The 22,693-nt window shown below is 42.6% G+C and overlaps 1 protein-coding gene across 1 annotated transcript; it reads left to right on the top strand.

The window, feature by feature from the left end:
* The first annotated feature begins 2,344 nt into the window (after window positions 1-2,344).
* galnt17 (polypeptide N-acetylgalactosaminyltransferase 17) lies at window positions 2,345-20,465 on the top strand. The gene is made up of 12 exons (XM_056375019.1): window positions 2,345-3,051; window positions 3,141-3,569; window positions 4,784-4,967; window positions 7,606-7,772; window positions 13,703-13,877; window positions 14,670-14,867; window positions 15,360-15,477; window positions 16,301-16,486; window positions 16,833-16,970; window positions 17,229-17,324; window positions 18,859-19,020; window positions 20,142-20,465. The coding sequence occupies exons 2-12, from the start codon at window positions 3,329-3,331 to the stop codon at window positions 20,274-20,276; spliced, it is 1,800 nt and encodes a 599-aa protein (XP_056230994.1). The 5' UTR covers window positions 2,345-3,051; window positions 3,141-3,328; the 3' UTR covers window positions 20,277-20,465.
* Window positions 20,466-22,693: the final 2,228 nt, after the last annotated feature.

Here is a 22,693-nt window from a genome sequence, read left to right as displayed (position 1 = left end):
AAAGCAAATGTAAACACTGACAGACACACAAACATTAAATTGATTGCATCCCCAGAGCACAGCCAGCCCTTGAGTTTAGTTCAGCTCGCCTGTTTCAAACATCAACTGTCCACCACTTGACTACCTCCTCTACAGCAGCTTGAGGGGTTGACAAGAGTACTTGAGACGATCATGTTCACCCCTTCCACAAATATCAAGTCAAATCTGCTCTTACACGTCTTTTTTACTGGGTTATATCCTGTGCTGCTGTCACGTAATCTCTCCCTCTTACATTTTTCTTTTGTACTCTGCTGCATCTCAGCGTGTCTCTCTCTACTGCTTTAGGAATTTTTTCTCCTTTTGAATTTTGATTCCTCCCCAGTGTCTGCACTCCACTCCCGCTTTTTCTAAAACTCTTTTCCCCTTTCCGCTCTGTGTCTCTGCCTCCTTGTGTGCGTCTCACTGATACACTCTCTCTTCTTCTTCTTCTTCTTCTTCCTTGATGTTTCTTTCTGTTTGTCTCTTGATTCATTTTCACACTATCTAGCACCGGTTTTGATCTCACTATACCTCTATTTCTCTCCGTCTTTCTCTCTCTCTCTCTCTCTCTCACACACACACACACACACACACACACACACACACACACACACTCGAACTGTCTTTCTCCTCCTGGGTTGCCTGCAGATCCGAGCTGGCATGTCTCTCAGTAAGCTTCAGAGTTACAGAGCTCCTTGATTCATCTCAGCTATCTGGGTGACCCATTTCTACACAAACTCAAACATTTTAAAAGCTGTGAATTGAAGTACTGTAAAGTGTTTTACCACATCAGTTCTACACTACACCTATACTACCACTATAGATCTGTACATCAAGTCTTTTCACATTCAAAAATGGAGTACAGGGGCCTACATGAACAACAGACTAAAGACACATAAAAACCAAAATCCACATCGCACATTTCAACACATTTTCCTTTTGTCTCTGACGCCACAGAATAAAACTCCTCTCTTTGCCTGTAGAAGACTCCTGCAATTATCACCAATTGCAATCAGTAATGGAGCAGTGGGAGCTCAGATTACAAGGATGTATCTTCACTGGTGAAAGAACGACAAAGTTTATATCTTGTAGAAGCAACCTCTGCTAAAACAGACGATTTACCAATTCCCTCTAAACCCTTTGGTCCAAAGACACATAAAACATTATGCATATATCTGGAACTACTCAGCATAGCATATTAGTTAAGCAGCACCTGCAGTTATACAGCATTAAAATGCAGCGTACATTTTAATGCATTAATACTTAAACACTTCCCTTCTTCACAATGAGTATACATATATTTTGCTGTTCATACCTTTATGCTGTGCTTAAATATTAAGATTGTAATTGAGTATTTTTATATTGTGGTGTTGCCACCACTGAGAAAGTAACATGCCCTTAGGGGACAAAGAGAAACCTCTGGCTGTCATAGATCTGTTAAACTTTTCACTGCAGGTGAATCTGATGAGAATTTTACATATGCAAAGGAACACCATTTCAGAGGACAGATTTTAGGGTCCCACATTTTTCACTTTTTGGGTGTTTTATTGGGAGTTTGATGAGAAGATATATTTGTGGTTTTAAGAACCAAAAACCCTCTCAATGTAGTTTCACATCTCCTCTCTCAGGCTTCTCTCTGCAGCTCTAGTAACAACAGGTCGGTGAGCCAATCAGAAGAGAGAAGGCTCTGAGTCTCTCTGCTGATTGGCTGGCTTCTAAGTGACAGAATAAAAATATAGCAGATTTCAGGTAAACACTCAGAGAAACCAAATCCTGCAAGGTTGGGTGTTGGGTCTAGGTGGGCCAGGCATGGGGCATGGCTGAGGGCAGTGACATGGCTTTGTTGTGACATCACAAAGTTACAGAAGTCCTGACGGCTGGTTTTAAGGCTCAGTTTCTGAATACAGGCTGTGTGCATTTCTCTGTGGACTGAGCACTATGGTACTTTCACAGTATTAATATAGAAACTAGACCTGCTTTATTAATGGACATCTAACTTTATACAATATGGGACCTTTAATGCAGTATTGGGTTAATGTCTGTTCCTGCTTTGTAAGGTTAATTGCATTTCTGCACAGTCAGTTAGAAATATCATCCCACTGTGCTGACTGATATGGTTGAATAACAGTTAAATTAACTATAAAATTCATTTTCGCCAATGGAATAAAAAATCATCCTATTATTCCTACTGGACCCGAGTAGCCCACCAGCAGGAGCCACTATGAAGTACTAACGTTCTGTAATTGTAGATAATTGGGTGCCAGTGAGAAGACACCCCACCCACATCCCCACCCACCCACCACCCCTGACCCGCTGCTAAGTGAAACGTCGCCGGGCTCCACTCCACGTTTTTCCCCGCGCTCTCGTGAAGCGCCGTGTGTACGTTATAGGGAGAACAAGAGGAAACAACAGGGCACAACAAGCAAGAGGGGCGTGCAGAATAACAGGAAAACGCTGCTGACAGAATGAGAGAAAACACGAAGGGAAACGAGGCATCGGGACGTCTGTTCTTTACTGCTGCCGCTGCGTTCCCGGAGCATCTCTCCACCTTCACCGGAGGACGCTGCATCTCTAGTACCGCCGCTGTCTGCTCCTAATCCGCGCAGCCTCCTCAGCTCAATCTCACTGTGATTATTACAACGTGTGACGGGGAGGAAGACGAAGTGAGAGCAGGCTTTCAGGGAGCAGGAAGGTTGACAACGTTTAGAAGGTTTTCCCTGAGCATCTGCGAGCATTTTTTATTTTTTTCCTCTGCGCGCAGCGCTCCTCAGTCGCATCACTGCCGACTTCTGTTAGACGCAAAGGAGGGAAAAAAAAAAAAAAAGACAGACTTGATAATCTCCTCTCTGTTCAATTATTTAAGAGTATCTGTCCCTCAAGCTCAACATATGCAGGGGTCTTTGTTTTACATCTCCTGTGCATGATCTTGAAATCAGGCGAGAAGTGGCGCTGACACGGATGAAAGCCGATGGCCAGGCGCCCCGAATTTTCTCAGAAGGGGGATGCAACCTAAAATAACCCCGGTGCCAAATGGTAAGAGAGCAGATTTATGACACCAGATCAGTACAATGGCTCAACATTGCAGTAACATCTCTGTTGCTCTTTTCTGTTTATTTTTTAAGGTCCCGGTTGCTGAATTATCCCTGCAGCTTTCCGCACATCGCGAGCCGAGGGAGCCCTGAATCTGTGACACGTACGGCTTCTCCGGAGACTGCCACCCCCCTCCTCCTCCTCCTCCTCCCTTCTCACCCCGCCACCACCACCACCACCACCACCACCACTTGAGGCCCCGGACGTCGGTGACTTTTTAATGGCTTTTGTGTTCAGAAGATGGAGGGTCTTACTGGTGCTGAACGTGCTTGCTGTTGCCGGGTTCATGACTTTTTGGGCCAAGTGCAACACACGCAGCGTCCAAGCCGCCGGTCCGGAGGCTCCGGGTGACGGGAAGAGGCCCCGGGGCAACGGGACGGCGCAGGGGCCCAGCATCAGCCATGAGGTGTTGCTGAAGAGGCTGAGCTCGCTGGAGGACGTGGTGTACAGGCAGTTAAACGGTAAAGTGCAGAGTAACATTTAAACTGGAATAACATGTCAACCTGATTTCCCCCTAAGGAATCTGAAACAGAGGGAAAAGTCAATGCTGCCTGACTTTCCCCTGACTTTCTCTTGGGGCCCTGACCTGAAAATGTGAGGAAGAAGTGACTGAGGCTCCCTTAATATTGTCTAATGTCTCACTGCTCTCACAGAGCCGCTCACTCTGTGCAGACACCTGTCACATTATTTCACTTTGACAAGATAATGCACTGTGCTACAAATCCACTTCCCTGGCCTTTGAAGAAACTGTCACCAACTATCAAGAACAGAGCTGTGCCAGCCTCTGCAGCCAGGTAGCGAAGATCAACAATAAAATGTTAATTCATTTGCATTAAGACAATTAAGTGTCAAATCTGTAGCCTATTTAAATGGCTGATGTAGACAGATTAAGCTGCTCTTTTTACTGCAAGGTTATCCAACATTTCAGAACAAAAGACCACAGTTTGAACTCTGCTTTGTTGTCCATTAGTAATGTTTTTTGCAGTTGACTGAATTTCCATTCAAGTACTGTGGTACTTTATGTGCAATGTTTTGCCCCTCCGGGGGGGGAGCTCGGAGGTCAGAGGTCAGGGTCGACTACAGAGCAGACGCTTTTTGGGATTCAGTGCCTTCAGGACACTTCAGCAGGATGTTTGCCAACGCGGAGGCTTGAGCACAGCTTGTCACATTGAAGGATAGTCACTTTAATCACTCTGCCACCCACAAATACACCAAGTCACACTGAGAAGAGTCTTATTTTATCCCTAATTTGAAACAGTGAACGCCTTGAAGCTTCATTAACAGCTTGCAGCCTTAAAATGGAAAGGTTTTTCACTTTCATCATCAAACAAAGGATTTCATTAAGCGTGTTTTTCATCACTTGGGTACACAGGAACTGCTGACCTCATTTAGAGCAGGAAGCCCCAGACCAGGCCTATTTTACACATCCCTGATTTTAAAATGTATGTATGTATATTGTGGGTGTTTTGCGTGAATATGTGCCAACATTTGTCACATGTTCACAGTTTTGACAGCTGCTGACTACACACTGTGCATTCATGTGAGGTTGGCGCTGTGATGAGGATGAGGAAGCAGGCTATTAGCTGTGAGCCACAGAGTGCGTTACTTAGAGGAGAGTGACTCAGCCAGACTAAAGGATCCTGACATGTAATTTTCCCTTGTTTGCCTCGCCCAGGTCTGTCCAAATCTCTGGGCCTGATTGAGGGCTTCGGGGGTCGGGGGAAAGGCGGCCTCCCTGCCACGCTGTCTCCAGCTGAGGAGAGCGATGCCAAATTCCTGAGGGAGAAGTACGGCTACAACGCCTACCTGAGTGACAGAATCTCTCTGGATCGGACCATACCGGACCACCGGCCCAGCAAGTGAGTTGGAGAAACTTCAAATTTCACTTTCTAGGTCGGTGCTGAATAATGTTCCCCTAGTGGTATCTAATCACACATAGTCTTGGTTGCAAGATGAACTCTGTCTATGAGGTGTCTGCCTCCGCCCAATACAATGGAGATAAAAGGAGTTTTAATTTTTATGGTGCTAAAAGTGCACAGCTTGCAGTTTTCAACCATTCACAGTGTGTTCTGTACATTCACCAGACAAACCAGGACACTCTTTATGAATAGACATGTTGCTGATGAGTAATTGAAATGGAGCGGAGTGACGGCTGATGCGGAGCACCGAAGTCCAACTTACATTAGCTGATTGGCATCAGCTGCTTCATTCAGCGTCACAATAACTGGATCATTCACAGCTGTGTGGCAATCAGTGGACAAGTCACGTCCAAGCACATTCACACAAGTGTAAAACACGGCCATTACAACCTGATGGCTCTGCTGATTCACTCAGGCCAGCTATAAATGGTATACTATATACTGTGTGTTCAGAGAGATAGATAGATAGATAGATAGATAGATAGATAGATAGATATATAGATAGACAGACAGACAGACAGACAGACAGATAGATAGATAGATAGATAGATGTTTTTTTATATTTCTTAGATTTTCTCTTTTGCCATTAAACACTGGGACGAGAGCATGAGCATGCATCCTCTATATAAAAGTCCAAAACTTGCATGCTGAGTTGCACAAATTTGGTTTGGTAACCCTTTTCACTGCTTTCACAGCATCAGTTTTTGCAGTTTTTTAAGGGACTTGACCTGTTCCTTTTAATCTCTCTCTCTCTCTTTCTCTCTCTCTCTCGCTCTCTCTTTCGCTGCCTTTTACTCTCATATTTGATGAAGTTGCACTATCCGGCTGGCTATTGATCTGCAGGCATGTGTGCATGGACTCAGAGGTCCAACTGTACACACACACACACACACACACACACACTGCTCCTCCAGGTAGCTCTGTGCATTGTAGTGTGTATTTCCACGCATGTTGCAGGTTTTCTCCATAAATGCTCCTTGAAAGAGCGCGTGTCTGTCCCACGTCGCTGGTTAAGCAAGTAACAGCCCCTCTATTTGAAAGTCAGTGATTATGAGAAACCCCTCGACCCATGGCTGCCACCAGCTGTGTGTGTTTGTGTATGTGTGTGTGTGTGTGTGTGTGTGTGTGTGTTTTGGGGGATGGTGGGGTGGAGGAATCAGAATCCACTGCTCTCATTTGTCACTCGGGGGGTCTTTTATGTTGCTGGGATCAAAGTGGCGTGTGAAGCGTGTTGGGGTGTGATATCCTCAGGCTTAGCAGCAGCATGTAAACTGTCTGAGGAGTCTGCTGTGTTTGGCTGAAGGTCCCTTTACACTGCAGAGCCAGAGGTGGTGTTGAAATGAGAGAAAGGGAGAGCGAGCGACCGAGAGATGAAGAGACAAAAAGATCAAATGTTAAACCCTAAGTATAAAAGAAAAAACACTGCAGCTTTTAGGATGTACTCTGAATTTGCTCTTTTAAGGAATATTACATTGTTTTGTCCAAGTCTAATGATGCTTCAGCTGACGAGCTGACTACTGTGTTCACACTCTCACACCTTGTAATCATTCATGCTGCTCTCTTCTACATGCTACTGCTGTTACTGATTTGCACCATCCATGCCTCCTCCTCCTGTTCTTACTCATTACCATAATTGCTGTGGCAATCCTTGCCTTGTACATTATGTACATGTATTCCCTATATCACTCTGATATGTATCTGCCGGGTGGGTTTCTCTGCAGACTCCTAGAGGGGTTTTTGATACGCTCCCTTCACACTGTGGCTCTGCTGCCTGCTTTCATTTGGGGCGCTTCTTCAAACGTGGCGCCTTTTTCTGCAACTGTTTATTCTTCTGTCCCAAAAAGTGAAATAAGTGTCTTTTTGAAATACATTTTTAACACACAAATTACCATCATTATGTTTGTAAGATATAGAGTCTCCTTCATGTGAAAAGTTAGGTTTCTAAAACCTCAGGGGTTTCCTATCAAATCAAAACAAGTCGAATAAAAAACTTCATTTGGTGGCAAATATCACTCCTCTTCATGTTTAATCTATTTACAGCTATGTTGGCATCTGTTTCCTGCCAAAGAAGCATAATCTGACCTCATGAATTTTCATTAAAATCGCTGGATTAATTATAGTATTTCTCATAATTAACATTTCATTTCCCATGGAAATAAGATTGTTGATAAAAGGAAAGAAGACCAAAAAAAGGAGACAAGTAAAGGAAGGTGTTTTCTCTCTTACTAAACTTAGAGCCAAAGCCTCACCCTGCCCATTTCCTCCTCATCAGAGCGGTTTAAACAAACAAGCAGTAAAAATAGGCCTCCTGTCTGCAGCAGACGCATTGTGAATAGGCCAATTTCGAGGGAAAATAATCCATGCGATTATAGTTGAACAGGAAGCAGCACGTGGTTGCGGCCTTTCAGCTTCATCAAACAAGATGTCAGCGGCTCCGTGGAGGCAGTTTGGTCTTTTACAGCGATGATGGCGAACAAGTGAAGCGTGCAAAGCCCCAGAATGCAGCACGCTCCACAGGTACACATGAAAAGGTTTTTATTTTAGAGCTGCTGTGGTGTGTTTGCGTGTCTCTCTGCAGATGCAGAAAGGTCAGCTACCCGAGGGACCTCCCCCAGATCTCCCTCATCTTCATCTTCGTCAACGAGGCTCTGTCCGTGATCCTGCGCTCAGTCCACTCTGCTGTCAATCACACGCCGGCACACTTGCTCAAAGACATCATCTTGGTGGATGACAACAGCGATGATGGTGAGTGGAGATGAAATATTTCCTATAGCTCAAGTAAAATATAGTTTTATCCCATAGAGTACAGACAAACGGGAGTATCAAAAAAGGCTCCCAGCATGCCTCTGGCTTTGATACATAGCCTGAACTCTCACTATAATAATGGAAGAAGCAAGTGACAAACAAACCAAAAGTCTAGTGTCACTTGTTTGAATAAAAAAAGAATTACCACACTGAAATACCGTTTATTACATTTAGCTCAGAGACGGCTTGATCACATTCGTTCTGTAAAACGTGTGCAAAGACACAGCCAGCAACCACATAGTCTGCCAGCTATACCTGTCATAAATGCTCCCACTAGATTTTACTGTGAAGCGCGGCTTGGTGGATTTGGGTTGGATGAAGACCGGTAGGCAGGTGGAGGAGGAATGGCGGAGCTGAGGTTCTGGGGTGGAGGCTGCTGGGCCGCTGTGGTGGCAGAGGGGCAGGCAGGCGGTGAGAGTGCTGGATCCACCGCACAGAAGAGCAGGATGGAACACGAACCCTGGCAGGCGGACACCAGGGGGAATGATCCTGAGGCACAGGGAGACAATAGTCGGACTGAAGTCAAAAACGCAAGGAAGCAAACAAGTATGAACTAGAAGGCCTCGGCGTGTACCACGAAGAAGAGTGAGTGGAAATCTGGGGTTGAAGCACTGCAGGGCTGATGAGGTGATGAAAGGTGTGCTGGCTGCAGCAGGCAGGAGGAGGAGTAAAGTGGAGCTGAGGGAGACACACAAGCACACAGAGAGAGAGAGAGACAGGCAGACAGACAGACAGACAGACAGACAGACAGACAAGAAGATACGCAAGAAAAGTGAACCCACCTGGAGCCTTGACCAGGACCACGACACCTTCAAGTAAACCTCTCTAAGACTCAACTCCCAGTCATCACGACCATCCCGTCTCTCCATCATGACGTCAATATCAAAATCCCCTCTTCATCTCTTAGCCCAACCAAGGTCGCATGCAACCTGGGTGTCATGTTTGATGACCAGCTATCCTTCTCTGACCATGTTGTATCCGTCACACGGCCGTGAATCTTTGCACTGTACAGCATCATAAAAATCAGGCCTTACCTGATTCAGTGCACCACCCAGCTCTTAGTCCATCCCCGTGCTGTATGAAGCTTACTGCACACACAGACACGGGGATGAAGGGGCTGAAAGCAGCTCATAGACTGCACCGGTTTTTCATCTGGATTGTTTAATTTTTCTGCAAGCAAAGATTTATGACATCAGCAAAATGTAACAGATGCTGTAATGAAATGGTGACCTTAAAGGAGTAGTTTGACATTTTGGGAAAAACACTGTTATTTGCTGTCTTGCCAAGAGTTGGATGAGAAGATTGATACCGCTCTCATGTGTGTACAGTCAATAGGAAGCAGTGGCCAGCAGGCGGTTAGCTTAGCTTGGCACAAAGACTGGAAACAGGGAGAAACCCCTGGCTCTGTCCAATGGTAGCAAAATCCACCCAGCAGCACTTCTAAAGCAAACTTATATCTTTGTTGTGTACAAAGACTGAAGTGTAAAAGCATCAATTTGCCATTTTTCTGTCAGATTATTTATTGACTCTGAGTAGTTGCCAAGCAACCAGTATAGACTCCTGGAAGTTCGCACTTCTTATCCGATATTTAACAGACAGATATGAGCGTGGTATCAATCTCGTCATCCATCCCTCTGCCAGAAAGCGAATATTCCCCAGAATATGGACAACTAACAAAAGTTATGATCTGTACGACAGAAAAGATCCTCTAAACATATAGACTCCTGCAGATCTGTCATCACATGTAACACAAGTGCTTAAGCAGCATCCCAACTCTTTTCCATATTAAAGAAATATTAGCATAATTTGTCTCTCAACTCTCGCATACAAAGAGTAGCATAACAACATACTGCACATCCCAAACACAACACAAAGCCTGTGTTCATACTTGTTGCACATGTGTTACTTATGAACATGCTGGTTACATTGTGTTGCTAATGTGACAGAGGCATCAGACTTGCAACGGTGCTTCGTCGGCACGACAAGGTGACGAGCGTCTCCTTGACAAAAGCCGTGGTCATTGCTTTTGAGGAGCAGCATTTGCTGAGGTGACTGATGAGGTGCTGAATTTTCTCAGGGCAGACGGGCAGATAGAGGTGGAGTGCCACAATTGGATGCCACAGGAGAGATGTCCCCGTCTTATTTATTGGGCAGGGCTGCCAAGTCGGGCTGTGTGAGGTGAAGGGACAGAGCGAGAGAGAGAGAGAGTGATGACAGGAGGGGAAGGAGATAAGACCAGGCAGAGCAAAGAGGAGAGAGGACGTATGAGAGAAATAAAAAGCAAGGGGCGTTTGTGTTGGGAAGAAAATAGAAAAGAGGGGATGATACTGAAGGAAAGAAAGGCAGGCAAAGGAGTGGAGGGAGCCAAACGTTTTGAAAATAAGCAAAGTGAAAAGGAGAGAGGAGGAAGAAGAGAGAAAGAGAGATGAAGAGGCATCTGAGGCTGAGAGAGAAAACCAGGCTATTAGAGAAAGTGGCGGAGAGAGAGAGGGAACGGGCGAGAGACAGAGAGGCTCTAAGATAAATGAGGTCGGACAGACAGGAGGAGAGAGAGCGTACGAGGCAATGGATATCCGGAAGAGAAAGAGAAGGAGCAATCTAACACAACGGAAAGTGAAGACGAATAACGAGGAAACAGGAAGAGAGAGATGAAATAGCCGGGGCTTTAAAGGATAAGCCCATTAATATCCGATTTCTCTTATTGTCAACAAATCCCACGAACAGACCAAAACCAACAATGTGTTAGTCTGTCACTCAACATTTACCGACTACACAACTGTGTCTGTGCCACTCAGCCCAAATATGATTGGTTTTCTACTGACGACATAAATCTTTAAAAACATGTCATAAAAACATTGTTTCATTTTCTAGAAAGGATAAATAATTCCATAAAAGCAAATCATACTCAAGCAGGATTTAGTGAATAGTAAAACAGTGCATTTGTTGAGGACTAGTTTCAGACACCCTTAAAGGAATCAGGATTCAGGTTTATTACAACACACACACACATCTGGTCCAATTATATTGAACTCACCGAATTGATTGCTGAGATCTGGGTGTGTGGTAACGTGCCTAAAAAGCAACGCAAACATCCTTCACATTTTACAGACTCGTCTCCTGGTTCAACGTTAACCTACTAATGTTGGTCAGGAGGAGGATTATTAGTGACCTTGCAGATGCGCTTAGTTTTAGTTTGATAATGCAATACAGTGCAATGGTATGACTCATTTATGCGTTTTTATAGTCTCTGGAGAAGGTTTACAGGGAAGTAGCTGTATCAGCAGGCTTTGACTGCACAAACAGTACATCCCATACGTACATGTAATATGTGCATTCATTTAATTTCCATATATAAAATATATGTACATACAATAAAAACATGTGTAAAAAGTATTTATGAAACTAATTATAACTATTTCATATATTGAAATGTCTGTCTAGCACATACAAATGTACTGTAGGTTATGTATGCATGCTTATATTGTAGACATATGTTACATAAATATATATCCATCCCAAAGCCTGTCAACATATGTTGATATTATAAACAGTAGGGTGCAAAAGACAGAATGGGAAGAGACATGTTTAAAATGAATAAGAAAAACATCTATAAACATATAGAACGTTTATAGGTATGTTGCTTATATGAACTTGCATATATATCAAATAGATATTTACTGTTAACATATATGACACGTTTAAAATGAATGAAAAATTAATAAGAAATTAGTTATTTGGATAAACTTTCATATATACATTAAATATATATTGTTAACATATATGGTCACAACATATCATATAGAATTAATCATATATATATCTCTTAATATATGTACATATGCAAATTTTACTATGGGTATGTCATATATGTTATAAACTTATATTTAAATTATATATATATATATATATATATATATATATATATATATATATATATGATAATAATATATCCCCTTGTAGGTGAAATATATGACATCACTCTCTAGTCTGTATGGGTTGTATAATCAGTTCATTATTGGTTTTGGTTTTTTCATTGAATTTGTTGGCAAAGACAAAAACTTAGAGGATCGTCAGCCTTATCCTTTAAAAGTGTCTGTGGAACAGAGACACAGCCAGAAGTGTCTCCCACTTGACACTGCTGATTGGCTGAGAGCCATCTATCCATCACAGAGGGGAAGAGATTGCAGAGGAGGAGGCAAACAAATAACACTCACCACTCTCACTGCCTTCGTGAGTGGCCCAGCTCCATGGCCTCACGTTGTACACAGCTATGTGTACACAGTGTGTGTGTGTGTGTGTGTGTGTGTGTGTGTGTGTGTGTGTGTGTGTTGTGTGTGTGTGTGTGTGTGTGTGTGTGTGTGTGTGTGTGTGAGTGAGAGAGAGAGAAGACAGCATGGGGAATGAGTTTGTTATCAAGGGTGTGTGTGTGTGTGTGTGTGTGTGTGTGAGTGTGTGTGAGTGAATAAGGCAGACAGAGAGAAATAGAAAACACAGAGAGCATGAGAGATGTGTTTTTGTTTGAGGGAGTTTTGAAGTGTGTGTTGTGTTTGTGATGCAGAGGAAGACGGGTTGTGAGTGTTTGGGTCCAGGGGGAAAAGGCTGATGAGTTGATTGAGAGATCAAAGGTGGAGCAGTGGTTGGCGCTCAGGAAGCCACAGACTCCCTTTGGTGTGTTTGGAGTCTGTTGGAGCTCAAAACAGCAACACAGGGAACAGAGAGAACACAAGCGTCCCGTCTCTCTGTTTCTCGGTGTGTCATTTATTTTATAAAAACTCATCATGTGCTTGTGGTGGAGCTTTTTGTGTGGTTGTTTATGTGTGTGCGTCAGTCCTGGGTGATGTAGCAGTGACAGTAGTTGGCCTGCATCGCACTGGTCAGTGCTCACTAATGCCTCAAGTCTTCATTGGTTAATTACAAAAAATTTATTTATTTATTTATCATTTAGTATTCATTGATCATTTTCTAAATGTATACACATAGTTTAAATGTAATTTTATTTTCTTTGGGCAGTTATAGTCACATGTGCTTGTGTTTGTGTATTTCCAGGTGAGCAACAGCAGTAGAAAGATGTATTAAAGTAGCAACTTGGATGTATAGTGAGTGTACAAGAGTAATGAACTATGAGTAATGCAAAAATGAGATTTATATCGGAGTTTGCAGGATGAAGTGAAGAGAAGTTCGTTTGTAAGACTGCTTCACTTAGCTAATGAGGAAATCAGTCGTGGAGCCACCTGTTGTGTGAGTGTGCAGAATATTACCAGTCACACATATTACCAGCCAGACAGCCTGCAGTGTGCAGCCACGTTATGCTGATGTGCCTGTGTTTCTGCATTTCCAGAAAGAAAGAAAGAAAGTAAAGGAATTATTTTAAACTTAAACATTCCTGGAAGCCCCTTTTTGTGTGCAACATGTCTCAGTCATGGAGTTACACACACATAGTTAACTCAGCCACTTCAGCAAGCTCTTTAGGAGCGATATACATATGGTTTAGGTTCAGATATGTCAGAGAGTAAAGTTGGGATAGTGTGCAGATTTTCAAAGGTGTAAATGCCTTTTGTGAAATTTTGAAATGGCAGATTATGTACGTTTTGTTGGCTCTTCCTGAGGACAGGCAAAAAACATAAAATGTGATATTTTTGAGTGCTGTAGAGAAACAAGCTTTTCTTTTATCCTCTTAGTTAGGAGTTCAAAGGTCAGGGTCAACTACTGTGCTGGAAAAAACTGGAGCTGGCAGGGCTTCACTCTGTGGTTCCAGGACTCGTCAGCAGGAAGGATGATGCTGTGATCTCAGATTTAAGGACTCTCTCTCTCTAACCATCTTTAGCCTGTTGTTTTGTTCGGTGTGCTTTCTTTATTTTTACGGACTGCAGAGCAGCTGAAAGGACCTCTGGAGGAGTATGTCAACAAGCGCTACCCCGGCCTGGTGAAGATCGTCAGGAACCAGAAGAGAGAGGGACTGATCCGGGCCAGAATCGAGGGCTGGAAGGTGGCCACTGCCGAGGTGACAGGATTTTTTGACGCCCACGTGGAGTTCACACCATCCTGGTGAGTAAGTCTGGAATCTGAATGGGATTACGATTGACACCTACTCTTTCAAAATGACGTAGTGAGAACAGATCCTCTGAAAACATCTTTTTTCAAACTTAATGGTGTGAGACCTGCTGGATTACAAATCGCAATAACAGCAATAACAATAATAGACTTTATGTATCACTGTTAAAAGACAGTTTGCAAGGGGCTTTACAGATGCATTGAATGAGAGGACAAAGGATAGCAGAGGCAGCAGAAAACGAACACACACAAAAAGCAATTTCACACCTGAGGAGTTTTCAGATAAGGAGAGAGGGAGCAGGGTAGAGTGTGTAGAATCAGGATTAAAAGATACTATAGGACATACCACAGACATCATTAAATAACAAGCAAAACATAAAGCCAGCACTAAAGTGGGACAATGCTGGGAAGTCGGGTCATGGAAGGAAAATTGAAGAATCATTTAAAGGATGAAACTGATTTGGCAGAGATGTAAACACTTGCTTCCAACATTTAGCCACACCCCGCTGACACCTTTTTTTTGTAGGTCTGCTATTCGTTCTCCAGCTCAGTGTGTACTTAAGAGTATGTACACAACCCAGTTCGCTCAGCATAAATAGACACATGCCCTCCAGAGCCGCACTGAGCTGAATCAAATAGAATTAGTAATAAAGTTGGTAAAACTTGAGGGACTTTGTAACTGACTGAAGTGGGTGAGAGAGAGGAGATCTTCAGAGGAGCTGTCTGTGTTTTTAGTGTGTGTCTCTAAAAAGTGTGTACCCGTGTGCGTGTTTCTGCTTTTGTTAGGGCTGAGCCGGTTCTGGCCAGAATAAAAGAGGACCACAAGAGGATCATTTTGCCCTCCATCGACAACATCAAGCACGACACGTTCGAGGTGGAGCGCTACGAGAACTCGGGCCATGGCTACAACTGGGAGCTGTGGTGCATGTACATCAACCCGCCCAAACAGTGGTGGGACGAGGGCGACATGTCCGCTCCCATCAGGCAAGCCGACTTCACCTAGAAAAATACACACTTATGTGAAGCAACAAAGGACGTAGTCTATAGATTAGTTTGCTCTCATACCTGCGAGGGTGCATACTTACTTAGAGTGAGTGAAGAAAAACAACAAGCTGCTGCTGCCTCAAAGTAATTAGAAGAAGAAAAAAACAAACACTCAAAGTGCAGTGTTTGTCCTGCAAATTGGATTTTTATATTCTGATGTCACCAGAAGAGTTGTTAAATCTGATTTTCATAAATCTTTTGAAATGAAAAATAAACACTGACAAATCAACAGATTTTTGTTTAAACCGAGAAATGAAAATACAAACAATAAGTGACACTTAAACATGCACAGAAACATTCAAATCCGCATCTGCATGCATACATAAACAAACAGAGATTCTGCTTTACATTTACAAAGCCACACACACCACATGTGCATGTGCAGAGGCTCACAGTGTCACACTTCATATTACTGCGTTTTCCTCATTGCAGGACTCCCGCCATGATTGGCTGCTCCTTCGTGGCCAACCGTGATTACTTCGGGGAGCTCGGCCTGCTCGACTCTGGCATGGACGTTTACGGAGGGGAGAACATCGAACTGGGCATCAGGGTTTGTGTGTCACCCAGTTTCCTCTCCTTCCTGCTCCCTCTTTGCCCCTGTAGGTTTGCTGTGGAGCAGTGGCCATCGCAGCTGGCACCGCTGATAAATGAGGCCCCATTAAGAGTCCTGGAGGACCGGTCCTGTGTGTGCGGCTCACAGCAGGGCAATGGAGATAAATAGGTCACATAGAGTAGGGGAGGAAGTGTACATTTTGAGGGACTGGAGAGTTTGTTGTTGTTCTAAAGGGTTATTTTGTTGTTTTTGCAAAGACAAAAGAAAAGATCTCAAGAAGAATCTCTGACTAGTTTGTCAGATCATGAGCTCTGACTACCAAAAGATACCGCACACGGTGGATCATTAGCACTATGTATGTACACTGATACTATGTATCCTTTGTACTCACAAAATTTGGTTCTCAGAACTTCACAAGGTCAGATTCATTTACTGGACTCATCAGGTCAGCTATGTTAAACCTGATTTACTGATATTGAGGCACCTTTTGGCTCTGTGTTTGGGTTTATGATACATTTCTGCATGGTTCAGCTCAGGCAGCTGTTTCCAGTTGGAAGGTCTGATGAACCATTGTACCTGAACTGCACACTGCCAAATGGCAGAGAAAGAAAGGGGCTGGATGGTGAAAGATCTAAAGAGTGAGACATTTTCCTAATGAGTTGGTGGAGACCAAACCAGAGTTACAAGACTGAATATTAGTGACCAGAAAAACAACTTTAAATAAACATTAATGTTGCTCTTCTTCCCCCTAGTGGCCAAAAAAATGCATGAACGCAGCTTTAATTTAATTCCTCTATTCTGTTACACTGTCTACCTGCAGGTGTGGCTGTGTGGAGGCAGTATGGAGGTGCTGCCTTGTTCCAGGGTGGCTCACATCGCCCGGATTAAGAAACCCTACCACAGTAACATAGCTTTCCACACACGGCGTAACGCTCTACGCGTGGCTGAGGTCTGGATGGATGAGTACAAATCCAATGTCTACCTGGCCTGGAACATCCCCATGGAGGTGAGAGCGGGCAACAACTCCTACAGATATGATGTTGTTAGTCCTGCTTATGAAGCAAGTGTTATTATGTCGGGTGGTGGTGCTAACTACTATGCTCTCCTTTTGTTTATTGCACATAAACCACTGGTCCTGTTATACACAGCCCTTCCTGCACTGCAGATCATTTTCTACATCAGCTGATTTGAACAACAAATGTACAAACTTTGGGTTGAATCGTTACTGTGTTACGTCAGTGGCAAAATGGGCATTTGTGTTCATTTTCAGGATCGTTATTTTAGGAATTACTGTTGATAAAGGAGCTCTGTTAAGCAAAGATTTCCCTTAATGACTTCTTGTGCTCATACAGAATCACGGTATTGATTATGGAGACGTCTCTCAGAGGGTTGCCCTGAGGAAGAGTCTGCAGTGTAAGAGCTTTGAGTGGTACCTCGACAATGTTTACCCAGAGATGAGGAGGTACAACAACACACTGTTCTATGGAGAGGTGAGTCAGCAGCCAAACTGACATGAAGGAGTAAGACTCTTGCATCTAAGCTTCGGTGCATTTGCACAACTGAAAACAGATGAGTGAGAGATGGGCGTGACAAATAAACCCTGAGGGGTTCATGAAAAATATCTCAACCCAAAAACAAAAAGTCAGCTAGAAAACATTCAGTGTGTATATAAATATATATCAGGATATTAGGATAGTTTGTACAAAGTGAAATTGAGTGTGACTGTCAGAGACACTTTGTGATTTCAGATTCGTAACTCTAAGGTGAGCCACCTGTGTATGGATCAAGGCATGAAGGAGAACCACACGGCCACCCTGCATCCGTGTCATGGATGGGGTCCTCAGGTACAACATGGACACCACAGACTCAACAAAATGTTCCACAGAGTGCTTCTCTCCCCTTTATCTTTGCTCCCTTCTTGAAAACACAAACAACTCATTAGTGTGTTTCACCAGTAACATGATTTACAGCCGTGTTTCTCACACAGGCTCAGCTCAAACCCTCTTAGGAGCAAGTTCTGCTGTCAGGATCAAAATTTTAAGATGTTGCACTTTTTGCGCTGAAGTCCTGAGTCAGCGGATGTCAGCTCGTCAGCCCTTCGGCCTGCGGGGCATCTCGTTTTAGCTGGCAGTGGTGAACAGGTGCTTCAGGGAGGCAGGTCTTGGCTCTAGTAGTAAAATGCTAAAAGCTAACATATAATATAACTTCAATTCTGGTAGTGAGTGCAGCAAAATGTCAGAGTTTTACAGTTTTCAACTGACAAAACAAACATTTTAATCACTGCAGCTGTTTCTCACTAACACTTCCTGCAGGTAACTGCACCCCACAGTGGCCTCTAGGGACAAGCACAAAATATATTCATATGTGTGTATATATATATATATATATATATATATACACACATATGAATATATTTTATGTTGTATATGCTTATATATGTATATATATATATATATATATATATATAATATAATAGCTGTTGAATGCTAACAGAAATAATCATTGATTTAGCTTTGTTAAAATCATTAAGTGCTTTCCTCTTCTTCTAATGGATTTCCAGCAGGCTGTGCGCTGCAAGGCGTAATGCTGCCGTCCACAATCACTCAGCTGCTGCTTGTATTTTAGATTTTTACCTAAAGGGCAGTAGAGTGTAAATACGTGAGAAGTTAGAAATTATTTCCAGAATAATGCAAAGTCTTAAAAGAGAATGAAGAAAGACCAAAATCTTCAGGTACTTCAGAAAGTAAAAGGGAAAAGAAAAGAAACCCTCTGTCAAAAACAATAGTTCAAGAGGTTAGTGGCACACAGGCTTGTGAGCAGAGTCTGTCTCACAATTCACATGCAAGTTTTGTCATGTTGCTCTTGAGTTTTATTTAGTCTCTTCCTGTGTTTTCATACCAGAAAACACTGGGATTACTGTAATCTTTTGGATCTCACTGGGCTGGGGCTTTTTGTTTAAGCAACACTGGAGTTTAGACTGATAAGAACAAAGACTCACGAGCGTATTGATTCTGAAGACAATCGGCTGAAAGTTATTACACGAGGAGCAATTTTTCAGCAAACTGCTGCTCGACTAATAACTTGCAGCCTTTTAGAGTGAGCAATGAATTTGAACAATCTGTCCTAGTTTAATTAGACGGGCTGAGAAAAACATGATTTCAAGATCACAGTACTCACCCATGTGTTTCTTTAGCTCAGGCCATTACTGCAAGTTAGTTACTGCATGTTTGTCACCTTATTTCACCAAAACGCTTTCGAAATTTACATCAGCTTATAAAAATGTGTATCACCTTTTTGCTGTTTGAAAATCAGAGGACCTCCACGTGTGTGATCCGGTTCAGACTGTTGTATGTGTGCCGTCTGTGTGTTTTCCCTCAGTTAGGACGTTACACCAAAGAGGGTCAGCTGTTCCTGGGCCCCCTGGGCAGCACCGGGGAGGACACTCGCTGCGTGGTGGACGATCAGATCAGCAGCTTTCCTCAGCTCCTTAACTGTGACAAAGTGACCAATGTGAAGCAGAAGACATGGCATTTCTCTCAGGTAAGGAGGAGAAAGAAAACAGTTGTCTTTGTGTGTTTTTTTTAAGAAAAGTAGAACTGCTGCAAAGTAATGTGACCCCTGATGTGAACGTTAGAGAAAAGCACAGAGGAGAGAGAGTATGTAAGTGGACTCAAATAAGGCTGGACTTTTTAAAGAGATGTAGAAAATTTCCATCAAAATGTATATAAATATTGTGTTTAACCGATTTTCTATGTGTGGCCGTTTTAAACACCAACTGTCAAAGTCATTTCTGATTTCTTTATGCTGTAATTACCATAAACTAACGAGCTCATTTCCAAGTAGACAGGCACCCTTGCCTTGGCATTTATTTTCTGTTTCTTTACTCTAAACAAAAACCAGCCGCAAATCATTTTTCCATCACTCCTTCTGTTCCACCTGAATAACCTTAAAAGCTTAAAGGTCCAATATTGTTGTTTGATTATAAAGCAGGTTTAGGTTCTATATTAATACTGTGAAAGTATCAAAGCCTCAGTCCACAGAGAAATGCACACAGCCTGTGTTCAGAAACTGAGCCTTAAAACCAGCTGGCAGGACTTCTTTAACTTTGTGATGTCACAACAAAGCAGTCACTGCCCTCAGCCATTCCCCAAGCCCCGCCCACCTGGACCCACCATCTAACCTTGCAGGATTTGATTTCTCTGAGTGTTTTCCTGAAATATGATATATTTTTATTAGATCACTCAGAAAACAGTCAGCCAATCAGAAGAGAGGAGGCTCAGAGCCTCCTCTCTTCTGATTGGCTGACTTACCTGTTGTTACTAGAGCTCCAGAGAGAAGGAGAGAGGAGATGTAAAACTACACTGAGATGGTTTTTGGTTGTTAATAGTGTTATTAATGAATTGAAATTAATGTGGCATTTACATAACAGAGTAACATGTTAGATACACATTAGTTCTAGTGATATGTGGGTCCACTTTTGAAGCAACATGGTTTTGTCTTTATTATTAAGGGTCACAACACTGTAATTAATACGATTACCTGAGAGGAGTACATGAGAAAACATCTGTCCACATCAGGCCTGGCTCTTGTAACATGTGACACACAGGCCATCTGTAAAACCTTGTTCAAACCAGCACGCCATCTCTCCTCCCGCCCCGCAGAACGAATCCATCATTAACCGTGCCACGGGGCGCTGTCTGGAGGTGGTGCCGGCTAACGTTTACTTCGGTCACCTGCTGGTCCTGCAGCCCTGCTCCGGGCAGAGGTGGACCATCAAGAACACCATGAAGCAGTAGTCGAATGGCCAATTTCACTGGGACCAATGACACCAGTGGCCATTTGCAAGAGCTGCTGCCTGAACCTACAGCTTGGTCGAGCCACAGCTGATGAGGCAGAGGCTTCCCGTCTTCTCAAGAAAAGACGGAGAAGGTTTAAAAGAGATACGAGCTGTGAGCATCTCAGTGATACAAGTTTTTTTTTTTTTTTTACAAACTGAACATTGAAAATGATGCAAGTTTCGCATGAGGACTATTTCTCCATCTGAATTTTGACAAACTCTCCATGTTGCCATAACTCCTGTACGTGCCACTTCTCTCTCTGCCATGTTGTTTAAGGATGGAGAATTGATCAGCCACAACTGTGTTCTGTCTTATGTGGGGGGGGGGGGGGGGGGGGGGGGGGCGTCTATCTTCATCATCAAAATGTCTCTGATTACTTCATTCGGTATTATGATATTATGTCTTTCAAGATGTATAAAAGAATAAAACACCTGGAATTAAATTTTCAGTAATATGCACTGACCAGAATACATTGGTAGTTTGTGTTAGGCTTCATCAGTGGTTCAACTTTTTATCTTAAAATGAAAGAGTGCCATTTATGACAGGCATCAATTTATCAGTGAATTAAACATTAATACCCAAAAAGTGATTTTTATTTCCTTCTTACAGAAGTCTAAATCCTGTAAATATTCATGATTTGAAGAAAAAAAAAAGCATAAAGAGTGTATTACTTGGTGTATCGGGGCCTATGTTTTTGCAGTTTCACCTCAAAAATCACATCGTCGAGGGCTACCGGGCAAAATCATGGTTTTATATGTCGTGGATGCATTTGTCTTTTATTGTCATTTTTACTTCAAGCATTCTGTAGCACCAAAATGCAGTACATGTTGTAGCATGATTGTAAGTACTGTATGCACATGGGGACAAGGTTTAGTTGAGCTCAGTTGATTTATTCTGTTACCTGCTGAGTGCCATAACTGCTGCATACAGCCAAAACTAACAGAGCACTTTTTTGGACGCAGAGGAAGAAACTGCAGACGGTGAGAGGAGGAGTGAATCAGGAATGGAAAAATGCACAAGTGTATAGATTGTGGAAAAGCCTGAGGCCTTTAAGGTCAGTATTGTTAATGTATTGAGATGTATATGATGTCATATTCGATTAATTCAATGTTATCGGTTGGGTTTTTGCTCCTGCGATTGTCTTCCAATAAACAACTGGTTTCCTGGTTTCTGCATGGTTACTGTTTCTAATGACAGACTTGCAGTTTTTGAAATCTTGATGAATTATGTACAGTTTGATTATGTTTGGTCAAATTGAAACATTTTATGTAATTTGTTTTATGTTTTCAGTTTTATACACCTCATTTTTTTGTTGCACTCAGTAGATCAAACTGTCCTTGTGTTATTTTAGGTTTTATAGGTATTAACATAATTTATTATACCAACATTTATTATTATTTATTTTTTATAAAAATTTTATTTATTTTTTTTATTTTGCTGCTAATTTTTTGGATGATTTTGACTCTGTTTTGTGGATTTCAAATAAGCTTGCGACTCTGCAGCTACTGTGCTGGGCGATTGTGAAGCCCACCTTGGCTTATGAATAGTTTAATCACATCCTTTTTAAAGTGGTACCACCAAAACATTACACAGCTTCGCCTGAGGCAGCCAGTTGGCCCCAACATTAAAAACACTATCTTTTAAATGGAAAGTTGTGGCTTTAGTTGTGTAGCAGCCATGTCCTGTGTGAAGTGTCCTTGAACCAGAAGCTGAACTCCTGCTGCTTACTCTCGCTAAGCTGCTCTGGATGAAGCATCAGCTAAATGCTTAAGATGTAAATGAAACAGGAGGAGCCTGCTGGGAGCACAAGGGCCTGTTTATAGCAGAGAGCCAGAGAGGGTGGTGTGGCTCTGGAGGACAGAGCCTGCATGCTAACACAACGCTGAGTGCTGATCACACTCCGCAAGAGCAGGCCTGCTGCTCATCACTGCCTGCCATGAAACAGGATTAATATACGGTGGTTAAAATCCTGCTAAATGTCAGTCAACACTTTTACTGTAAATAACACCAGGGACAGTCTGATCAAATGAAGTTTAAACAGACTAGTTGTTATATTACGCAGGTATGAGCTGGATCCTATAGAGACAGAAAATTCCTGTTTTATAGAATAAAGAGTAATTTTAGTCAATTTTAAGTAAATTTAGTCATTTAAATTCTAGTCAATTAAAATAATTGGAAATAATTTATTAACCTCATGGTGGGGGTGAAATCTTTGGTTAAATATCTGGTTACTTTACTGTGTCAAAGTGTGAATGAAATTTAAAATCATATGATCAATTAAAGTTTCCATTTTGACAGTGTTGTCCTACCAAAAGTGTTCTGTGTGTCCCTGTGTGAGCGGATAACAAAACCTGGTTTGATTGATCATAGGACAA

The sequence above is a fragment of the Seriola aureovittata genome, chromosome 4 (assembly GCF_021018895.1).
Source record: "Seriola aureovittata isolate HTS-2021-v1 ecotype China chromosome 4, ASM2101889v1, whole genome shotgun sequence".
Taxonomy (NCBI): domain Eukaryota; kingdom Metazoa; phylum Chordata; class Actinopteri; order Carangiformes; family Carangidae; genus Seriola; species Seriola aureovittata.
Note: the sequence above shows the minus strand (reverse complement) of the source record. Positions and strands in the feature narration are given on the sequence as shown.